This window comes from Bos taurus, chromosome 13 (assembly GCF_002263795.3).
Source record: "Bos taurus isolate L1 Dominette 01449 registration number 42190680 breed Hereford chromosome 13, ARS-UCD2.0, whole genome shotgun sequence".
NCBI classification, from domain to species: Eukaryota; Metazoa; Chordata; class Mammalia; order Artiodactyla; family Bovidae; genus Bos; species Bos taurus.
In genome coordinates this window covers 52242086-52265546 of record NC_037340.1, presented here as the reverse complement: position 1 = coordinate 52265546, position 23461 = coordinate 52242086, and the positions used below count along the sequence as shown (strand labels likewise).

General features: G+C 39.2%; 1 protein-coding gene across 6 annotated transcripts in view; it reads left to right on the top strand.

The window, feature by feature from the left end:
- The window catches only part of PTPRA (protein tyrosine phosphatase receptor type A), a 170910-nt gene that overhangs the window by 44972 nt on the left and 102477 nt on the right, over nucleotides 1-23461 (top strand). For 3 of the 6 annotated variants that reach the window (XM_010811350.3, XM_005214474.4, XM_059892355.1), the window contains exon 2: nucleotides 5989-6069. The exons of the other annotated variants lie outside the window; for them this stretch is intronic. In XM_010811350.3, the coding sequence (XP_010809652.1) occupies nucleotides 6040-6069 (30 nt within the window). In that variant the 5' untranslated portion in view covers nucleotides 5989-6039. The remainder of the gene's footprint in view (nucleotides 1-5988; nucleotides 6070-23461) is intronic. 6 annotated transcript variants of the gene reach the window in all.

Genomic DNA, 23461 nt, shown 5'->3' with positions numbered 1-23461 from the left:
GTGATTTTTATCTACTATTGTTCAGTCACTAAGTTGTGTGCAACTCTTACGACACCATGGACTACAGCACACAAGTCTTTCCTGTCCTTTACTGTGTCCTGGATTTGCTCAAATTCATGTCCATTGAGGTGGTGATGCCATCCAGCCATCTCATCCTCTGGCACCCTCTTCTCCTCTTGCCCTTAGTCTTTCTCAGCATCAGGGTCTTTTCCAGTGAGTTGGCTTTTCACATCAGGTGGCCAAAGTACTGGAGCTTAAGCATTGTTCCTTCCAATAAATATTTAGGGTTGATTTCCTTTAGGATTGACTGGTTTGGTCTCCATGCTCCTGGACTCGTGACCAGGGGATAGTCAAGAGTCTTTTCCAGCACTACAGTTTGAAAGCATCAATTTTTCAGTGCTTAGCCTTCTTTAAAGTCCAACTCTCACATCCATACAAGACTACTGGAAAAACCATAGCTTTAACTATATGGACCTTTGTTGGCAAATTGATGTCTTTGCTTTATAATATGCTTACGCTGGGTTTGTCATAGCTTTTCTTCCATGGAGCAAGTATCACCATGATCTTAGTTTTTTAAATGTTGAATTCATCGCCATGATCTTAGTTTTTTGAATGTTGAATTTTAAGCCAGCCTTTTCATTCTCCTCTTTCACCTTCATCAAGAGGCTCTTTAGTTCCTCTTTGCTTTCTGCTATTAGGGTGGTATCACCTGTATATCTGAGCTGCTTGATATTTCTCCCAGTAATGTTGATGCCAGCTTGTTGATTCTGGTTGAGTAATGATGGGACTTGTGGCAGTGGTCAGATTCACAATTTGGTGGTATAAATAAGGATTGTGAAATCTTCTTTGAAGATTGTTTTTGACTGTTTATCAAGAGGAGTTCCTGTGGAGACAAAGTGAGAGTGTATGTCAAAGGGTATGAAGTAGAGGAGGAGGGACACTAAGTGTATTATTGAGAAGATTGGCAGGGAAGGAAAGGAGAGAAAGTGATAGCTGGGAATGAAAGGCATTAGAGATTTCATTTGAAAGGTTCATGCACTGAGGGAGTCAGCACTTGCTAACTGCCTGGAATGTTGGTATTAGATGGCCACCATTCAATTTTTCATAGAAAGAGATACATTTTGAACAGTTTTGGGATAATCTTACTTTACCCTTTCTGGAATTGTATGTTTAATGTGGTTCCTACATTTAGACATATTACCCCTTTAGCTGGAAAGAGAAATGGACATCAGTCAGTTCAGTTCAGTCGCTCAATCGTGTCCAACTCTTTGCGACCCCATGAATTGCAGCACGCCAGGCCTCCCTGTCCATCACCAACTCCCAGAGTTCACCCAAACTCACGTCCATCGAGTCAGTGATGCCATCCAGCCATCTCATCCTCTGTCATCCCCTTCGCCTCCTGCCCCCAATCCCTCCCAGCATCAGAGTCTTTTCCAATGAGTCAACTCTTTGCATGAGGTGGCCAGAGTATTGGAGTTGCAGCTTTAGCATCAGTCCTTCCAAAGAACACCCAGGACTGATCTCCTTTAGGATGGACTGGTTGGATCTCCTTGCAGTCCAAGGGACTCTCCAACACTCCAAGACTCCAAGACTCCAAGAGTCTTCTCCAACACCACAGTTCAAAAGCATCAATTCTTTGGCGCTCAGCTTTCTTCACAGTCCAACTCTCACATCCATACATGATCACTGGAAAAACCATAGCCTTGACTAGATGGACCTTTGTTGGCAAAGTAATGTCTCTGCTTTTGAATACGTTATCTAGGTTGGTCATAGCTTTCCTTCCAAGGAGTAAGCGTCTTTTAATTTCATGGCTGCAGTCACCATCAGTAGTGATTTTGGAGCCCCCCAAATAAAGTCTGACACTGTTTCCACTGTTTCACCATCTGTTTCCCATGAAGTGATGGGACCAGATGCCATGATCTTCGTTTTCTGAATGTTGAGCTTTAAGCCAACTTTTTCACTCTTCTCTTTCACTTTCATCAAGAGGCTTTTTAGTTCCTCTTCACTTTGTGCCATAAGGGTGGTGCCATCTGCATATCTGAGATTATTGATACTTCTCCCAGTAATCTTGATTCCAGCTTGTGCTTCCTCCAGCCCAGTGTTTCTCATGATGTACTCTGCATATAAGTTAAATAAGCAGGGTGACAATATACAGCCTTGACATACTCCTTTTCCTATTTGGAACCAGTCTGTTGTTCCATGACCAGTTCTAACTGTTGCTTCCTGACCTGCATACAGATTTCTCAGGAGGCAGGTCAGGTGGTCTGGGATTCCCATCTCTTTCAGAATTTTCCACAGTTTGTTGTGATCCACACAGTCAAAGGCTTTGGCATAGTCAATAAAGCAGAAATAGATGTTTTTCTGGAACTCTCTTGCTTTTTCAATGATCCAGTGGATGTTGGCAATTTGATCTCTGATTCCTATGCCTTTTCTAAAACCAGCTTGAACATCTGGAAATTCACAGTTCACGTATTGCTGAAGCCTGGCTTGGAGAATTTTGAGCATTACTTTACTAGCGTGTGAGATGGGTGCAGTTGTGTGGTAGTTTGAGCGTTCTTTGGACATAGGCATTGAGAAACAAGGCCAACAAATGTTCTTCCCTCATCCTATCTGGGGCATTGATCTCATCTATGAAAACATGAGGGTGAATGAACAGGCTCCACTGTCTCTTCTGAAAGTCTTTATAAACAAATGAGGAACCTATGAAAAGTCTATGAAGCCCAGTGCCTGATCTTTTAGTTCCTTGGTACCTGGGCATATGCTTTTTTTTTTTTAAGAACACCAGCAATTTGTTTATGACTCACTAATTAGTCATAATTTTGTACAAAATTACAAAATACACCATTTTATCCTACCATTAGAATATTTCCTTAGGAGCAGAATTAGGTATGGCATCTTCTAATGGTTTTATTATTAATTTGTATAAGTAATTAATAGATGGTGGTTAAGGAATGCTTCCCTGGTGGCTCAGATGGTGAAGAATCTGCCTGTAGTGCAGGGGAGCCAATTCAGTCTCTGGGTTGGGAAGATCCCCTGGAGAAGGAAATGGCTACCCACTCCAGTATTCTTGCCTGGAGAATTCCATGGACAGAGGAACTTGGCGGGCTACCGTCCATGGGGTCACACAGAGTTGGACATGACTGAGCAACTAACACTAATAAGGAATACATAAATAGTACAGAGGTCTCACCATTGTTAACATTTTAGTTTATTTAATTGGGAGTTGTATTTTTCCCCAGTGGTTTTTGTCACTCCATCAGTGTAAATAGTATACTTAATATATGTGCCAATTGGGTTCTCCAGGAATTAGATTGAGATGGAGTAGGAGAGCAAGGGGCTTTTTGAGGAGTAATGCCTGTGAAGTGGCAGAACAGATTAGGTTGGGCATGGGAGGCTGTCAGAATGCAGTGCCCACCTGACAAAATCTGTCAGCCCAGATTGCCAAATTGACTGGTTGGAAAGGTCTAGGCCATTGTACCACCCCACCTTGTCCACTCATTGGCCAGGGACAGTCCTGAGGAAAGGGTACCCTCTATTTGAAAGCTAAGGTGAATTCTAAAGGGATTAACAGCAGGAAGCTGTCAGCTAACCAGTCTCCACAACTAAATAAGAAGTCCCTTCTTGAAGAGGGTTCTGAGCAGTAAAGCTTTGTGTCTGTCCTGCTCACATCAGTAGGGTGGCTACTATCAAACCAGAAAACAAGTGTTGGTGAGGATGTGGGGAAATTAGAACATTGTGCACTGTTGGTGGGAATGTAAAGTGGTATATAGCAGCTGTGGAAAATGGTTTGGAGATATTTTTAAAAATTAAACATATAATTACCACATGGTTCAGTAATTCTGCTTCTGGTATATGCCCAAAAGAATCGAAAGCGATCCCAAAAGCTCAGCTTCCCTGTACACTGGTGCCAAAATTTTGGGTGAAGTAGTAAAGGGTAGCTTTGTTATTTTGCCAGGGAAAGAGGCCCATAGTGGGCTAATGCCCTTAAAACCATGTGTCCCAACTTGAGGAAGATAGTGAGAAGTTTTATAGTAATTGTTTAAAGAGGGCGTGATCAACTTGTGGACATTCTTCTGATGGATTCAGTCAGTTCAGCTCAGTGATGTCCAACTCTTTGCAACCTCGTGGGCTGAAGCATGCCAGGCCTCCCTGTCCCATCACCAACTCCCGGAGTTTACTTAAACTCATGGCCATTGAGTTGGTGATGCCTTCCAACCATCTCATCCTCTGTCATCCCCTTCTCTTGACTTCAGCCTTTCCCAGCATCAGGGTCTTTTCCATTGAGTCAGTACTTTGCATCAGTGACCAAAGTATTGGAGTTTAAGCTTCAGCATCAGTCCTTCCAATGAATATTCAGGACTGATTTCCTTTAGGATGGACTGGTTGTATCTCCTTGCAGTCCAAGGGACTCTCAAGAGTCTTCTCCAACACCACAGTTCAAAAGCATCAGTTCTTCAGCGCTCAGCTTTCTTTATAGTCCCACTCTTACATCCAAACATGACTACTGGAAAAACCATAACCTTGACTAACAGACCTTTGTTGGCAAAGTAGTGTCTCTGCTTTTTAATATGTTGTCTAGGTTTGTCATAGCTTTTCTTCGTAAGAGCAAGCATCTTTTGATTTCACAGTTGCAATAACCATCTGCAGTGATTTTTGGAGCCCCCGAAAATAGTCTCTCACTGTTTCCATTGTTACCCCATCTATTTGCCATGAAGTCATGGGACCATATGCCATGATCTTAGTTTTCTGAATGTTGGGTTTTAAGCCAACTTTTTCACTCTTCTTTTTCACTTTCATCAAGAGGCTCTTAAGTTCTTCTTTGCTTTCTGCCATAAGGGTGGTGTCATCTGCATATCTGAGGTTGTTGATATTTCTCCCAGCAATCTTAGAGTCAGACACGACTGAGTGACTGGGCTGAACTGATCTTGATTCCAGCTTGTGCTTCATCCAGCCCGGCATTTCTCCTGATATACTCTGCATATAAGTTAAATAAGCAGGGTGACAATATGCAGCCTTGATGTACTCCTTTCCCTATTTGAAAACAGTCTGTAGTTCCATGTACAGTTCTAACTGTTGCTTCTTGACCTGCATACAGATTTCTCAGGAGGCAGGTAAGGTGGTCTGATATTCCCATCTCTTTAAGAATTTTCCACACAGTCAAAGGCTTTGGCATAGTCAACAAAGCAGAAGTAGATGTTTTTCTGGAACTCTCTTGCTTTTTCAATGATCCAACAGATGTTGGCAGTTTGATCTCTGGTTCCTCTGGAAAAGGTCAGTTTTCATTCCTATCCCAAAGAAAGGCAATGCCAAAGAATGTTCAGACTACTGCACAATTGCACTCATCTCACACACTAGCAAAGTAAAAACGCTCAAAATTCTCCAAGCCAGGCTTCAATAGTACATGAACTGTGAACTTCCAGCTGTTGAAGCTGGAGTTAGAAAAGGCAGAGAATATTGAATGCAGACTCTATAGTGTTTTTCCAAGGGAGAAAACTGAGGCTTAAGGAGGTTTATAGATTTGGCTTGGGACACTTAGTTAGACACTTAGATTGCAAAGGTTAGACCCGAGGGTGTTTTTGACCAGTGCTTGGGTTTTCAGCTTTGGCGTTTGGGGATAATTCTTTGTTTTGGAAGGGCCATCCTATGATTTGTTTATCAAAACTGTCTTCAGACATTGCCAAATGTCCCCTATCGGAATGTTATGGTACATAAATACCCCTACCATGGAATAATCCAGGTTTTTGGACAAGGGAGGAGTGTTCCATCCTATCTCCTACAGTAAGGACCTAAGATATCGTTGAATTCAGTTCTCATGAGCTTGTCAGTGATCTGAATTAACTATTTAAGATGAAGTTTTGTGCTGTGGCTCCTGGAATGTTCATTACAACTCTGTGAGATATCTTGGTAGAGTGTACCCTCTCCCCCAGAACAACCAGTGCTCTTTAAATAGGGCTGTTTCATCTTTCTAAAGGTTTTTTTTTTCTTTAGTTGCAGGTGGCACAACTGAAAAAATTTTTAATGGAATTCCAATGAGTGTTGATGGATGATGCAGTTCAAGTAGCTAAAGAGGTAAAACCTGAAGTACAAGGAAACATTTGTCACCCAAATTATTGTCTTCACAAAATATAGCTAAAATCAGATTTTCTCCCACTCCCATTTAATTTCCAAGCTATAAGAGTAGGTTTTTTTTTTTTTTTTACAGACTATTTTTATTTATTTATTTATTTGGCTGTGTCGAGTCTGTGTTGCGGCATGCGGGCTCTTGAGTTGCAGCATAAGAACTCCTAGTTGTGGCCTGTGGGATCTAGCTTCTCCACTAGGGATTGAACCCAGGCCCCCTGCATTGGGAACACAGAGTCTTAGCCACTGGATCACTGGGGAAGTCCCAAGAGTAGGTTTTTTTTTTTAATGTTTAAAAATATTATAATTTTCATCGGTTAAGACACTGGTTCTCAACCGGGTCATGAATCAGGATCACTTAAAGAGCTTTAAGAAATAAAAGACCAAAGTCTGTACCCTGCTGTCCTTCTCTGTTGAATCAAAGTTTCTGTGGGTAGAGCAGAGATGATCCTGATGTCAACTACAAATTGGCACTTGTCGTTTGCCTCTGCAAGGATCAAATTACAAGTTGTGACCGCTGACCTTCAACCCCACTCTGAAAGGATTCAGGGTGGAGATCAGGAATGAGGTACTCTGTGCTCTGGGAAAAACCTGCAGAACAGGCCTTCAGATAGTTAGATATTTTCAGAAGAAGATTTTATGAGCCCACTTCTTGCATCTCCTCATATCTAGAAAAGCACTAAAATCTTTCATGGTGACATGTGCTCCTCGTGACTAGCAGTCACCTTTATAAGACTGGCAGCAATGTTCTGCAGAAATGTGTGCTTGATTGTATGTATTCTGCCTTCACCAAAATCACATAATACGCTGACCTTCCTACCACCTCTTCAGAAGGGTTTCTCAGAGCTGTCTGAATTGCTGCCTCCTAGGTTATAGTTGGCATTTTGCTCCAAATAAAACTTAACTCACAACTCACATTGTGCATTTTTTTTTTAGTTGAAATTGATATGGATCCTTGTTGAAGAGCTGATGCACTGAGAGTTTCAAAGAATTCAGTACTCAGTCTGTGTAGCATTAAACAACAATTTGTATTAAAAAGGAAAAGCAGAATTTCATTATCAACTTACCCATCATTCTAAGTTTTAAACAGCACCAACACTACAGTTTTGGAAAATCATTGAGTATTTTCTACAAGCTAAATATACATGTATCCAATAATCCAGAAATTCTACCCCTAGGTATTTACCCTTGAGAAATGAAAATATATGTCTACATAAAGACTTGCATGTAAATATTCACTGTAGCTTTATTTATAATAGCAAAAAAGAAAAAGGAAATAATCAAATGTCTAAAAATGGGTGAAAAGATGAATAAATTGTGATACATTCATACAATAGAATTGTACTCAGCAATAGAGAGGAATGAACTACTGTGCAACAATATGGATGAATCTCACAGATATATATAAGAAGCCAGATACACAAAAAAGTAGCTACAGTTCAGTTGCCAGGAGATATGATGATAGAAATCAGACTAGTGGTTCTTCTGGCAGGAGTTGGGAGCAGGAAAAGGTGTTACATGTTAAAGTATTCATATACCTATTTTTTTCTTTGTTGTACAAAAATACGTAACATAAAAATTAAGCATTTAAATCAGTTTTATGTGTCAAATCATTGACATTAAGTATATTTATATTGTTGTGCAGCCATCATCACCACCAACAGTCTCTAGAACTTCATCTTCCTCAACTGAAATTCTGTACCGTTTATAGCTAACTCCCCATTTCCCCTTTTTCTGAATTCCTGGCAACCACATTCTGCTTTCCCTGACTGCTTTGACTACTTTAGGTACACATGTAAGTGGAACCGTACAGTATTTGTCATTTTGTGTCTAGCTTATTTCACTTAGTATAATCTTCAAGGTTTATTCATGTTGTAGCACGGATCGGAATTTCCATCCTTTTTAAGGCCAAATGATCTTCTACTGTGCATATATGCCACATTTTGTTTATTCATCCTTCAGTGGACATTTGGGTTGTCTATACCTTTTGGCTGTTGTGAGTAATGTTACTATGAGTTGTTATTGTTATATGAATTGTTAATAACAATTGTTATTGTTCAGTCGATAAGTCATATCCAACTCTTGCGACCCCATGGACGTTATACCAGCCTTCCCTGTCCTTCACTATCTTGTGAAATTTCCTCATATTCATGTCCATTGAGTTGGTGATATTATCTAACCATCTCATCCTCTGCCACCCCTTCTCCTTTTACTTTCAATCTTTCTCAGCATCAGGGTCTTTTATCTAGTGAGTCGGCTCTTCACGTCAGGGGCCAGAGTATAGGAACTTCAGCATCAGTCCTTCCAGTGAATATTGAGGGTTGGTTTCCTTTAGGATTGACTGGTTGGATCTCCTTGAAGTCCATGGGGCTCTCAAGAGCCGCCTTCAGCACCGTAGTTCAGAAGAGTCAGTTCTTTGGCACTTAGCCTTCCAGCGCTTACATCTGTACATGACTATTGGAAAAAGCATAGCTTTGACTATATAGATCTTTGTTGGCAAAATGATGTCTCTGCTTTTTAATATGCTGTTTAGGTTTGTCATAGCTTTTCTTCCAAGGAGCAAGCGTCTTTTAATTTCATGGCTGCAGTCACCGTCTGCAGTGATTTTGGAGCCCAAGATAAAACCTGTGACTATTTCCACTGTTTCCACTGTTTCCCCATCTATTTGCCATGAAGTGATAGGACCAGATGCCATGGTCTTAGTTTTTTGAATGATGAGCTTTAAGCCTAAGCCCACTTTTTTACTCTCCTCTTTCACCCTCATCAGGAGGCTCTTTAGTTCTTCACTTTCTGCCATTAGAGTGGTATCATCTGCATATCTGAGGTTGTTGGTACTTCTCCTGACAGTGTTGATTCCAGCTTGTGATTCATCCAGCCTGGCATTTCACATGATGTACTCTGCATTTAATTTAAATAAGCAGGGTAACAATATACAGCCTTGTCATACTGCTTTCCCAGTTTTGAACCAATCTGTTGTTCCATATCTGGTTCTAGCTGTTGCTTCTTGACCTGCATACAGGTTTCTCAGGAGGCATGTGAGGTTGTCCAGTACTCCCATCTCTTTAAGATTTTCCAGTTGGTTGTGATCCACACAAAGGCTTTAGTGTAGTCAATGAAGCAGAAGTAGATGTTTTTCTGGAATTCCCTTGCTTTCTCCATAATCCAGCGAACGTTAGCAGTTTGATCTCTGGTTCCTCTGCCTCTTTAAAACCTAACTTGTACACCTGGAAGATCTGGGTTCACTTACTGCTGAAGTCTGGCTTGAAGAATTTTGAGCATAACCTTGCTAGTATGTGAGATTAGCGCAATTGTATGGTAGTTTGAACATTCTTTGGCATTATCCTTCTTTGTGATTAGAATGAAAATTGACCTTCAGTCCTGTGGCCACTGCTTAGTTTTCCAAATTTGCTGGCATATTGAGTGCGGCACTTTCACAGCATCATCTTTTAGGAATTTAAATAGCTCAACTGGAATTTTCTTTCTGGAGTTCCTGATTTTCTTTTTTCTTGTCTTTTTTTTTTTTTTGATCTATCTTTATTATTATCCTACTGTTCCCCATGCTGTCAATCATATACATTCTAGTCTATTATTCTTGAGGTCATCTGCATGGCTGTTTTCTTGTGATTTTCCTCATTGCATTTTTGAGTAGTATCCTTCCCCCTGAATCTTAGATCTCAGTTTTCTTTTTTTTTAATTAAAAATTAAAAGCCTTGGAGAAGGAAATGGCAACCCACTCCAGTAATCTTGCCTGGGAAATCCCATGGACAAGAGGAACCTGGTGGGCAAAGAGTCAGACACGACTGAGCGAGGGGCAGGTGCTCGCTAGAGGCCCCAGAGCTTTTGATGGCAGAGCCAGCACCGTGGCTGAGGACTCCTGGCTCCCAGGCCTCTCTCACCAGATAGGAGCATGGAAAACTAGTCTAAAATACTCCTGAGGGCTTTCCTGGCGGCTCAGTGGTAAAGAATCGCCCCCCTGCCAAAGCAGGGGATGCGAGTTCCACCCCTGGTCTGGGAAGACCACACGTGGCAGAGCAGCTGAGCCCATGCATCACAGCCACTGGGCCGGGGCTCTCGAGCCCGGGAGCCGCAGAACTGAGGTCTGTGGGCACCAGAGCCCATGCTCCGCAACAAGAGGAGCCACAGCTAGAGAAAAGCCCACGCAGCATGAAGACCGTGCACAACCATAAATAAAATCATTAAAAAACATGCCTGAACCTAAAAAAAAAAATAAAAATAAAAATTAAAAGCTTTTTTTTTTTTTTGCTAAAGTTCATTCTCAAGTAACTTCTTAAGAGAAAGAGTACTCAGCAGATAAACTGATTCTTCTGATGTCTGTTCTCCCCTCACGTTTGAGTGATGGTTGGGTTTAGAATTCTAAATTGCAGGTTATTTTCCCTCTGAACTTTGAAAGTCATTGCTCGGTTTTTTTTCTGGCATTCATTGTTCATCATAAGAAGTGAAATTTAGTCTCATTTTGTTTCCTGTAGGAAATTTATTCTATCATTTCTCTGAAAACTTCTCTTTTTTCCATACATAGTTGATCATGAACAGTACGGGTTTAACTGCACGCTTGAACTCCTCTTATTCACAAATTTTTAAAAATAAATACAGGTATACTTCAAAGATATTGTGGGTTTGGTTCCAGACCACTGCAATAAATACTGCAATAAAGTGAGTCACATAATTTTTTTCTGGTGTCTCAGTACATATAAAAGGTATGTTTAGGGGGAATTCCCTGGTTGTCCAGTGGTTAGGGCTCCACTCTTTCACTGCTGAGGGCCCAGCTTCAATCCCTGGTATGACTGTGATGATACCACAAGCCATGTGATACAGTAAAAAAAAAAAAAAGAAAAATTTGTACTAAGTGTGCAATCACATTAAGTCTAAAAAAAAAAATCTAAGTAACTTAAGAAATACTTTATTGGTGAAAAATGAGCTTTCAGTCAACCATAATCTTTTTGCAGTAGTTACATCAAAGATCACAGATCAGTGTAGCAAATATAATAATAATGAACACATTCAAAATATTGCAAGAACTAACAAAACGGGGTGCAGAGACAGAGTAAGCAAATGCTACTGGAAAATGGTACCAACAGACTTGCTTGATGCAGGATTGCCACAGACCTACAGTTTGTAAAAAAAACAGTTTCTGCAAAGCATGGTAGTGTCGAATGCAATAAAAAAAGGTATGTTGAATGTAGCACTATATAGCATCATATGATACTTGAATCTGAGGATGCCAAACCTAGGATGTGGAGGGCCAACTATATAAAGTTATACATGAGTGTTTTTTTTGGCTGTGTTAGGTCTTCTGTGCTGTGTGTTGGCTTTTCTCTAGTTTCAACCAGATGAGGGGCTGCTGTCTAGTTCTGGTGCCTGGGTTTCTTGTTGTGGTGGCTTCTCTTTTCTTGTGCAGCACAGGCTTTGGGGCACAGTAGTTGTGGCATGTGGCTTTTTTGCCCCAGGCCATGTGAGATCTTCCAGGACCAGGAATTGAACCTTGTCCCCTGCATTGGCAGATGGATGCTTTTTTTTTTTTTTTAAATTTTTAATTGGAAGGTAATTGCTTTACAGTGTTGTGTTGGTCCCTGCCATACATCAACATATGTCCCCTCTCTCCCGCCTCCCACCCTCTGGGTTGCCACAAAGCACTGGGTTTAGATCCCTCTGTCATATGGCAAATTCCTAGTGGCTATGTATTTTATGTATGGTACTGTGTGTGTTTCAGTGCTAGTCTCAGTTCATCCCGCCCTCTCCTTCCCCTCCACTGTGTCCACAAGTCTGTTCTCTGTTATGTCTAGCAGATGGATTCTTATACATGGATTTTGACTGTGTGGGGGACTGGTGGTGGTAATGGGGGTCTGGTTGGCACCTTTAACCCCCCGAGTTGTTCAAGGATCAGTTGTTTTCTAAGAATTCCATAGTGGTGTACTTGATGGGTCCCTTAATCTGTTTTTTTTTTTTTTAAATTTTTGAAAGTATTTATTTATTTGGCTGCATTGGCTCTTGGTTGCAGCATGAGGGATCTTTCTTTGCAGCACACGGGCTTTCTTAGTTATGGCATGCAGCCTTAGTTGCTCTCTGTTATGTGGAATCCTGTTTCCCCAGTCAGGATCGAACCCATGTCCCCTGCATTGGAAGGTGAATTCTCAGTCACTGGACCACCAGGAAAGTCCTAGCCCCCCTTAATCTGCAGACTCGTATTTTTCATGTTTAATGATTGCCTTATGTTTTTCTTAGATGATATCCTCCACTCCGTTTTCTTACTTTTTTCTCTCAGAAATTCTAATTTGGGCCTCTTGGATTGCTCTTATAATGTTCTTATCTATTCTCGCCTGTTTTCAAACTTTTTTTCTTTGGTTTCCTTTTTTCAGGTCTCTCTTCTGGGAGATTTTCATGACTTTTTCCTCTCTTTCTATTGAATTATCTTCAGTTTGTTTAAAATTTTTCTAGAGCTGTTTCTTGTTTTATGATTTTACTTCTATTTTTATCTCTGAAGATAGTTTTTAAAAGTTTTGTTTTTTTTTCTGGAATCATTCCTGTTTCCTCTAGTCATTTTCTTTTCCTGTTTATCTTTGGTGATCCTTGCCTATTCTTTATTTTTAAGAATGAAAGTTTAGAAAAGTTGAGTAAGAGCTTTGAGTACATAGGAAAGACTTGTCAGCTGGCAGAGTAAGTGGGCATGAGCTGGCTGTTAAACTTTGAAGAATGCAGAGGACTTGACCATAGCATTAGCTCTCTGTTTTTCCTATTCTCCCAACTTTAGTTCCTGCTGTATGTTTAAACAAATTCTTTATTATTTACTTAATGTACATCTCTGCTTCTGAACAGTGTTATCATTAATGAGGGTGAGGTAAGATTGTGTGTGCTGACATCAAAAAATGACCATAAAATAGTGTAGGACAAAAAAAAAAGAAAAATCAAGTTACATAATAATAATAAAAAAAGTAAATATAAAATAATTTAACAGTGAGAAAGTTGCAGTAGGGCCTGTAGTAGGTGAAAGAAAGGGAATTGGGAGAGAAGAACTAAATGGAGGAAAATTGATGGGATGAGCTCTCGATCAGGAGGGATCTGTAGTAGGAAAGGCCCAAGACATGGAAATATTGGCAGTGAAGCAGGCACTGACTGAAGAAAATTTACTTAAACGTTTGTGGATACTCTAACCCCAGGCTGGTAGGAGTCCGAAGATTTCTAGTTTGTGGCAGCAGGAACCCCAAAGTAAGCTCCCAACTGCTGATCACATTCCAGAGTGGCTGTGGAAATGAGGAACAGAGTGAGCTGCTACTACCAACATGAATGCATTACTGTTTTCATCCTCATCACTACATGTGCAAATTTTGAGGTTCAAGGAACCTATAGAATGCTTCTTAGGGGAAAAGTTTAAGTGTAAAGTCTTACAAATTTGAGTGTTATGATATTGAGTTATATAGAATTTGAGTTCCTCATCTTGAAGGTGTACATTAAGGTAAGGGCTTAATTGAAGCCAGAAAAGTCAAGGCAAAGAAATGTGTAATTTGAGTACAAATGGTCATTTTGGTCATAGTGAAGGATTAGTGAATAAGGAACAGGTGTAGGGGCAACTTGGAAAATGCCTGCTGTGTACTAGATTTTATGATGGAGTTTTATGTGTAGATATATTTACATTATTTTTTTTTTTTTTTTTTTTGGCCATTCTCTGTGGCATGTGGGATCTTAGTTGCAGGTCCTACCCACTGGACCACCAGGGAATTCCCTACATTATGTTTTTTATAGTACTCATAGCAGTCCCCTTTTATCAGTGGGAGACATTGCTATTTTAAAGATAAGGAAATGAAAACTCAAAACATAAAAACCAAGAGCTTTTTCTAAGCTGTAGTCATCCCAGAGCTAAGATTCATATACAAGTATGTGTGACTTCACAGTCCATGTTTTTTTCACTCTACTATGTTGGATCTCTAAGGAAAAGAATTGCTTTCTCAATTTCTCATGTATGGTGAAAACTACAATATGTTTCTAAACCAAGCATTGTTAGTCTTTTGTTCTTCATGTATTGGGCATTTGCTGAGTGAAGATTCTGCTTTCAAGGAGTGTATAGCATAAGTTAGGGACACAGAAAAGAAGTTTGCCTGTGGGCTATGAGCTCACTGAAGACAAGAACTGTTTTTGTTTTGTTTTCCTGTTTTTTGGCTGCTGGATCTTAGTTCCCCTACCAGGCATCAACCCCTGCAGTGGAAGCAGAGTATCTTAACTACTAGACCACCAGGGAAATCCCAGACAAGGACTGGTTTTAATTGGCTTTCTGAACCCAGCACTGAAATTTTATCAGGTTGTATAACCACTGCCATAATCAGGATACAGTACTGTTCCACCACCACAAAGAAGGAAAAAATCCCTCGTGCTACCCCTTTATAATCACCAGATCCTCTCCCCAACGTAACTGTGGCAGCCTATCTCTGTGAAAGTCGCTCAGTCATGTCCAGCTCTTTGCAACCCCATGGACTGGACAGTCCATGGAATTCTCCAGAGGATCTTCCCAACCCAGGGATCGATCAAATCCCTTATTGCAGGTGGATTCTTTACCATCTGAGCCCAAGATTCTTTACCATCTTCCCTTACCATCAGGGAAGCCCAAGAATACTGGAGTGGGTAGCCTATCCCTTCTCCAAGGGATCTTCCTGACCCAGGAATCAGACCAGGGTCTCCTGCATTGCAGGCGGATTCTTTACCAGCTGAGCTACCAGCGAAGCAACCTATCAGTGAAATGAAAATCACAAGTTTTTCATTTCAAGTGTGGTATATAAATGGAATGTGTGTAACCTTTTGAGATTGGCTTTTTCACTCAACATAATGCCTTTGAGATCCATCCAAGTTTTTGTGTGTATCAGTAATTTGTTCTTTTTTTGTAGCTCAGTAGTACTACACTGTATGGATATGTTGCATTTTATTCATGTTCTTGTTGAAAGACATTTGTATTAAGTCCAGTTTGCTGCTGCTGCTAAGTCACTTCAGTTGTGTCCGACTCTGTGCAACCCCATAGATGGCAGCCCACCAGGCTCCCCCGTCCCTAGGATTCTCCATGCAAGAACACTGGAGTGGGTTGCCATTTCCTTCTCCAATGCATGAAAGTGAAAAGTGAAAGTGAAGTCGCTCAGTCGTGTCCGACCCTTCGCGACCCCATGGACTGTAGCCCACCAGACCCTTCGCGACCCCATGGACTGTAGCCCACCAGGCTTTTCCATCCATGGGGTTTTCTAGGCAAGAGTACTGGAGTGGGGAGGTATACAAAAAAACTGTTACGAACATTCATGTACACATGTTTTGTGTGGACATGTTTTCCATTTCTCTGGGATAAATACCCAGAAGTGCCATTGTTATGTTGTATGGTAAATGTATGTTTAGTTTTTAAAGAAACTGCCAAACTACTTTCTGGACAAGTTATAAAAATTTTGCATTTCCACTAGCATTATATGAAAGATGAAGTTTCTATCCTCACTAGCATTTGGCATTGTCAATATTTAACAAATTTTGGTCATTCTGAAAGGTGTTGTAATAGTATCTCATTGTGTCTTTAATTTGCATTTCCCTGATTTCTCATGATAGTGAACATTTTCATGTCCTTATTTGCCATGTGAATATATTCTTCAGTGAATATTTTTTCATGTGTTTGCCCATATTCTAATGAGATTCTTTGTTTTCTCATTTTTGTGTTTAGAGACTTTCTGGATAAGTGTTCTTTATATGTGTTTTCTCCCCAGTCTGTGTCTTGTCTTTTAATCTTCCTAACAGGGTCTTTGATAAACTTGATTTTTAATTTTGATGAAGGCCAATCCTCTCTTATAAGTCTTGCTTTGGTGTCATGTCTAAAAACTGTTTGCCCAACTCTAGGTCACAAAGGTTTTCTCCTGTGTTTTCCTGTACCATTTTTTATAGTTTTACCCTTTATCTTTGCATCTAAGATCCATTTGCAGTTAATTTTTACATAAATTTTGGATCTCTGTTTTTTCTTTGCCTATGGAAGTCCATTTGCTCCATCCCCATTTATTCTTCCTTCTTTGGATTTTTTCTTCCTTCTTTGGATTGCTTTTATATCTTTGCCGGAAATCAGTTAGGCATACTTGTGAGTCTATTTCCAGTTTCTCTATCCTGTTTTATTGATCTCTGTGTCTGTCCCTTCTTCAGCACCATACACTCTTGATTGCTGAAGCCATATGGTAAGTTTTAAATTTGATAATATGGTTCCTCCAAGTTTTCAGTATTGTTTTATTCTGAATCATTTATCTTTTCATATAAATTTTAGAATCAACTTGTCTGTCTGTTTTAAAAAATTGTCTATAACTTGTCTGTGTCCACCCCCCAAAAAAATGCTGTGGTACTTCCCTGGTGGGTGGTTCAGTGTTTAATACTCTGCACTTCTACTTCAGAAGGCACAGTTTCAGTCCCTGGCTGGGGAAGATCAGCATGCTGCATGGTGTAGCCAAAAAAAGGGGGAAAAAAACTGCTATGCTTTTTTTATAGGATTTGTGTTAAATCTGTAGATCATTTTAGGGAGAGTTGACAGCTATACTAATGTTGAGTGGTCCAAAACATGCACACAGTATGTCTTTCCATTTATTTAGGCTTTACTTCATTAGTGCTTTATCATTTTCAGCATACCAGATTCTAAACCTGTTATGTTAAATTTATACTTAAATAATATTTTCTATTTGGGGAAGTGATTGTAAATGGTGTTACATTTAAGTTTGTTTTTTCTTTAGTCATTCTTAGTATACTAAAATATTACTGATTTTCCTGTGTTGATCTTAATATCTTGTGACATTATTAAACTAAGTAGTTTAAAGAGATTTTAATTTGATTCCCTGGGGTTTTCTATGAGGTTAATCATGTCCCCTACTTTACAATCTGTGGAAAATTTTATTTCCTTTTCTTGCCTTATTTTTTGCACTGGCTAGGACTTGGGGTACTGTGTTAAATAGGAATGGTGAGAGCAGGTATCTTGGCTTTGTTCATAATTTTAGGAGGAAGTAGTCAGACTAGGTTTTTTGTTTTTGTTTTGTTTAGCTGCCTTTTATCAGGTAGTGGGAGAAATTCCTTAAATTTCAAGTTTGCTGAGCGTTTTTCTCATGAGTTTGTGTCAAACGTTTTCTCTGCATCTGTTGATAGGATCTGTTGATTGACAGTTTTTTTGGAAGCAGCCTTATATTCCTGGGATAAATCCCACTTGTTTATGGTATATTTTTCTTTTTATGTATTGCTGCATTTGGTTTGGTAATATTCTGCTGAGGATTTTTGTTTCTGTGTTCATAAGGGGAATTGATCTGTAATTTTGTTTTTGTTTACCATCTGGTTTTATCAGGATAATATCAGTATAAAAATGAGAATTGGAAAGTGTTCATCTTCTATTTTTTGGAAGAGTTAGAATGGGTGTTATTATGGCAAGTGTAGAATGGGTATTATTTCCTTTTTAAATATTTGTGGGACTTGCCATTGAAGACATCTTGGCCTTAAGATTTGTTTTTCTGAAGTTAAACATTTCTTTAAAAGCTATAGGAGTTTGTGATTTTCAAGGAATTTGTGCATTTTGTCTGAGTTGTTGGATTTCTGTTTACAGAGTTGTTCTTAGCATCCCTTATCCTTTTGATGTCTGTGGTTTCTATAGCGATGTCCCTTCTTTACAGTTGTGAAGGTTTGCTTTATGAACCAGGATGTGGTCTGTCTTAGAGAGTATTCCATAGGAGTTTACAAAAAAAAGTCTAGCCTGCTGTTGGATAGAGTGTCCTATAAATGTTAGTTAGGTCTTGTTGGTTGATGGTAGTGTTCTTTCTGTTGCTGATTTTCAGTTAAGGTTTTTGTCAGTTACTGAGAGGGGGTTATTGATTTGTCTTTCTCTGTTTTCAATTAGGCCAATTTTTGCTTCTTGTATTTTGAAGCTGTTTTCTGGAGCATACACATTGAGAATTTTATGTCTATTTTGGCCTTTTAGTCATTATGTATTATTCCTTTTTGTTTCTGATAATTTTCCTTGTTCTGAAAAATACTTTATCCAGTGTAACATGGCTACTTCAGCTTTCTTTTGTTCCATATTTGCATGGTATGTCTTTCCTCATCCATTTTTTTTTTTAATTGACAAAAAAATTTAGGCAGTTCAAAGTAGAAAATACAGAGCTCCCATATACCCTCTTCTTACCAACTCCCACCAGTTTCCTTTATTAACATTTTGCATTCATGTGGTTGATTTGTTACAACTGATAAACCAATATTGATACATTATTATTAACTAGAAGTTCATAGATTACTTTAGGGTTTATTCTTTTTATTGTATATTTTATGAATTTTAACAAATACATAACGACATATATCCATTACAGTATCATACCAAATAGTTTCACTACCCTAAACACCTTCTGTGCTATACTTTTTTATCCTTCCTTTTCTCCTCCTAAAACATGGAATCCATTTATTTCTAACCTTTCTATATCATTATTTTTGAAGTAAGTTTATTATAGACAGCATATGAAGTGAATTGAAGTGAAAGTTGCGCAGTCATGTCCAACTCTTTGCAACCTCATGTACTATACATGGAATTTTCCAGGTCAGAATATTGGAGTCGGTAGCCTTTCCCTTCTCCAGGGGATCTTCCCAACCCAGGTCTCCTGCATTGCAGGCAGATTCTTTACCAACTGAGCTATCAGGGAAGCCCCCTAGACAGCATATAGTTAGTTAGGTCTTTTTCCTTTTTAACCAATTCTTCTCATCCTTGTCTTTTTAGGTGGTGTATTTAGACTGTTTATATTGAATGTAATTTTCAGTATTTTGCATTTGTTTACCATTTTATGAATGGCAAAGTTTGCCATTTTAGGAATTCTTTTTCATATTTTTCTTCTGTTTGCCCTTCCTTGTATTCCTATGGGTTACTTGAACATTTTCTTAGTACTCCGGTTTGGTTTTTCTGTAATGTCTTTAGTGTATCTCTTTGTATAGTTTTTTTGTGTGATTGCTCTAGGGATTAAAATACACATACATAAGTTATCACAATCTGCTAATTGATCTTTTGCCACTTTAAGTGGAAGGTGGAAACCTTACTACCTTTTAGGCCCTTACGCGCTTTATGAAACAGTTGTCTTAAGTGTTACCTTTATGTATGTTGAAAACCACAGGGCAGTGTTACAGTTTTACTTTCAATCATCAAACATAATTTTAAAAACTGAACAAGGGGAAAACTGTTTAATTAGTATATATGTATTTATGTATATGTTCATACACAATACATATGTAGCATACATACACGTGTGGGCACACACCCTTTCTACTGCTCATTATTCCTGATGTTTGAGGTTTCTGTCATTTATTTCCTGTGTGAAAAAATTCCTTTAACCATTCTTTCAGAGCTGTTTTGTTGATGACACATTATTTCCTTCATCTGCCAGTGTCTTTTTCTCATCTTCATTCCTGAAGGATGATTTTACTCTAATATGAAGAACTGTACAAAAAAGATCTTTATGACCCAGATAATCACGATGGTGTGATCACTGACCTTGAGCCAGACATCCTGGAATGTGAAGTCAAGTGGGCCTTAGAAAGCATCACTACGAACAAAGCTAGTGGAGGTGATGGAATTCCAGTTGAGCTATTTCAAATCCTGAAAGATGATGCTGTGAAAGTGCTGCACTCAATATGCCAGCAAATTTGGAAAACTCAGCAGTGGCCACAGGACTGGAAAAGGTCAGTTTTCATTCCAGTCTCAAAGAAGGCAATGCCAAACAATGCTCAAAGTACTGCACAATTGCACTCATCTCACACACTAGTAAAGTAATGCTCAAAATTCTCCAAGCCAGGCTTCAGCAATATGTGAACCGTGAACTTCCAGATGTTCAAGCTGGTTTTAGAAAAAACAGAGGAACCAGAGATCAGATTGCCAACATCTGCTGGATCATCGAAAAAGCAAGAGAGTTTCAGAAAAACATCTACTTCTGCTTTATTGACTATGCCAAAGCCTTTGACTGTGTGGATCACAATAAACTGTGGAAAATTCTGAAAGAGATGGGAATCCTAGACCACCTGACCTGCCTCTTGAGAAACCTATATGCAGGTCAGGAAGCAACAGTTAGAACTGGACATGGAACAACAGACTGGTTCCAAGTAGGAAAAGGAGTACGTCAAGGCTGTATATTGTCACCCTGCTTATTTAACTTATATGCAGAGTACATCACGAGAAACGCTGGGCTGGAAGAAGCACAAGCTGGAATCAAGATTGCTGGGAGAAATATCAATAACCTCAGATATGCAGATGACACCACCCTTATGGCAGAAAGTGAAGAAGAACTAAAGGGCCTATTGATGAAAGTGAAAGAGGAGAGTGAAAACGTTGGTTTAAAGCTCAACATTCAGAAAACGAAGATCATGGCATCTAGTCCCATCACTTCATAGCAAATAGATTGGGAGACAGTGGCTGACTTTATTTTTGGGGCTCCAAAATCACTGCAGATGGTGATTGCAGTCATGAAATTAAAAGGTGCTTACTCCTTGGAAGGAAAGTTACGACCAGCCTAGACAGCATATTAAAAAGCAGATACATCACTTTGTCAACAAAGGTCCATCTAGTCAAGGCTATGGTTTTTCCAGTGGTCATGTATGGATGTGAGAGTTGGACAATAAAGAAAGCTGAGTGCTGAAAAATTGATGCTTTTGAACTGTGGTGTTGGAGGAGACTCTTGAGAGTCCCTTGGACAGCAAGGAGATCCAACCAGTCCATCCTAAAGGAGATCAGTCCTGGGTGTTCATTGGAAGGACTGATGTTGAAGCTGAAGCTCTGATACTTTGGCCACCTCATGCGAAGAGCTGACTCATTTGAAAAGACCCTGATGCTGGGAAAGATTGAGGGCAGGAGGAGAAGGGGACGACAGAAGATGAGATGTTTGGATGGCATCACCGACTCAATGGACATGGGTTTGGATGGACTCCAGGAGTTGTTGATGGACAGGGAGACTGTCATGCTGCAGTTCATGGGCTTGCAAAGAGTTGGACACGACTGAACTACTGAACTGAATATTTTGGCTTGATCCTTTTAGCATTTGAAAAATATTATACATTTCCTTTTAGTTTCCGTGGTTTTTGGTGGAAAATATACTGTCCTTCAAATTGTTATTCTCTTAGAAGTAGCATATCATTTCTCTCTGGCTTCTTTCAGAACTTTGTCATCAGTTTTCAGCAGTTTGAAGGTTGATAATCCATAACTAAATTTGGAATATTTTCAGCTATCATTTTTCAAATATATATATGTATATTTATCTCTGCATTCTTTTTCTTCTCATTTTTTAGGACTCTAGTGGTGAACATGTTATATCTTTATTATTGTCCCACAGGACTCTGAGGTGCTATTCATTTCTGTTTTTTAATCTCTTTCGTCTCGGTTGTAGATTGGACCTTTTCTGTTGATTTGTTTTTAAGTTCATTGATTGTTTCCTTTGTCATTTCCATTCTGCTATTGAGTTTTTTTAAGTCTTTATTGGATTTGTTACAATATTGCTTTTCTTGTCTGTATTCTTGGTTTTTGGCCACAGTCAGGCATATGGAATTTTAGCTCCCTGACCAGGGATTGAACCTGCACCACTTGCATTGGGAGGTGAAAGCTTAACCACTAGACCTCCGGGGAAGTCCCCATCCAGTGTTTGTTTGCTTTGATTGTTTCTTTTTCAGTGTCAACTTTTGTGCTTTTAGTTCTAAAATTTCTATCTGATATTCTTTATATCTTCTGCTTCCTGAGTGTTTATGATTTCTTTTTGGAGAGTTCTTAGGATAGCTGCTTTAAAATAATTTCCAAATAATTTAAAATCTGTATTATCTTATTGTAATATTTATTAAAATATTTATTGTATTATTGTATTGTAATACAACTGGCCCATCTCCCATATTCAGCCTACTGCCTTTTTTTTTTAGTGTGACATATGAGCACAAAGTGGGTTTTATGTTTTTATTTATAATACAATACAATAATACAATATATTGTATTTATTTATTTATTTATAATTATTATTATTTTTTCTTCATTCAAGTTGAGACTTTCATAGTTCCTGGTGTGACAAGTGATTTTGAACTGCATCCTATCCATTTTGAGTGTTCTGTTCCCATTTAAACCTTTTTATTTAATAGGCAGTCAACCTGTTTAGGTTTGGAGCACACACCCTGGCCTACTTTTGCTGACTGTGGTTCAAAAATCAGTTTAATTTTCGAAATCTTGCTCTGTTATTCTGCTCTGCCCTACTTGTGTGCTACCAGGAGACCAGTCTGAAACCTGGGCCTTAATTCATACCAGAGTTTAGTACTGAAACCTTTTACTGTGCTGTTTCTGGTCACTTTTATACATAGGTTGTTCAGAGGTGGTCTAGGATTTTGTACTGATATTTAAAAGATTCATTTTTCTAACTCTCTCCTCACATAATCTTCACCCCATTTTCTAGTTGTACTGGGGTGAAGCTCTACCTTAATATTCCAGGGTAGAAATGGAAGACAGAGCTCTACCCACATTCTTTAAAACTGCCGCCTAATGGGTGAGGGGAGGTGCTGCCTTATTGATACTGGACAGAACTGGGAAACATTGCCTCGTGAGGTGGAGGGATGCCACTTTTCTGTTGTTGTTTGCCTGGATTGTGTGTGTCAAAATGTTTCTGTCTTGCTGTGTCACCCTTTTCCTGGTCTTTTGTCTATAGAAAGCAGGCTTTTCTTGGTACTTTTTTGTTTGTGCTCATTTTTGTTTTCACGTTGTGGGCCTCTCCAGAGCTCAGGACAGGACATATTAGGAGTCAATCCCAACCAAGCCAAACAAAAAATAGGAAACTTCCTGCAGGAAGTTCTGTCCTTGTGTCAGTCTTTGTGTTCCATGGTCCCTAGCTAATCTACCTTATTTTTTCTCCTTTTTTGTAATCTTCTGTCAGTTGCTTCATGAATTTTGTGTGAGTTTTTTGTTGTTCTAATTGGTGGGAGGAATAGGGTGAAATATGCTTATTCCATCTCTTGTCCTGAACTGAAAGTCCAGTTTGTTTTAAATTATAAACTTGAGTTTATGGACACTAGTTTAACACCTGTATACTTATTTTTCATAAGTACACGGCCTTGCATGTGTTAAGTTTAGGTGCGGTTCCCCAATAGTCACAGCTCATTTTGTTTCCTCACCTCATTAACTGGAATTTCTAGAACAGAGGCAGCAAACTGGCCCATCTCCCATATTCAGCCTACTGCCTTTTTGTGTTTTTTTTTGGTATGACATATGAGCACAAAATGGGTTTTACATTTTTAAGTGGATGGAAAAAGACTCAAAAGGATACTGTAGGAACACTACATGAAATTTAAGTGTTCATAAATGAAG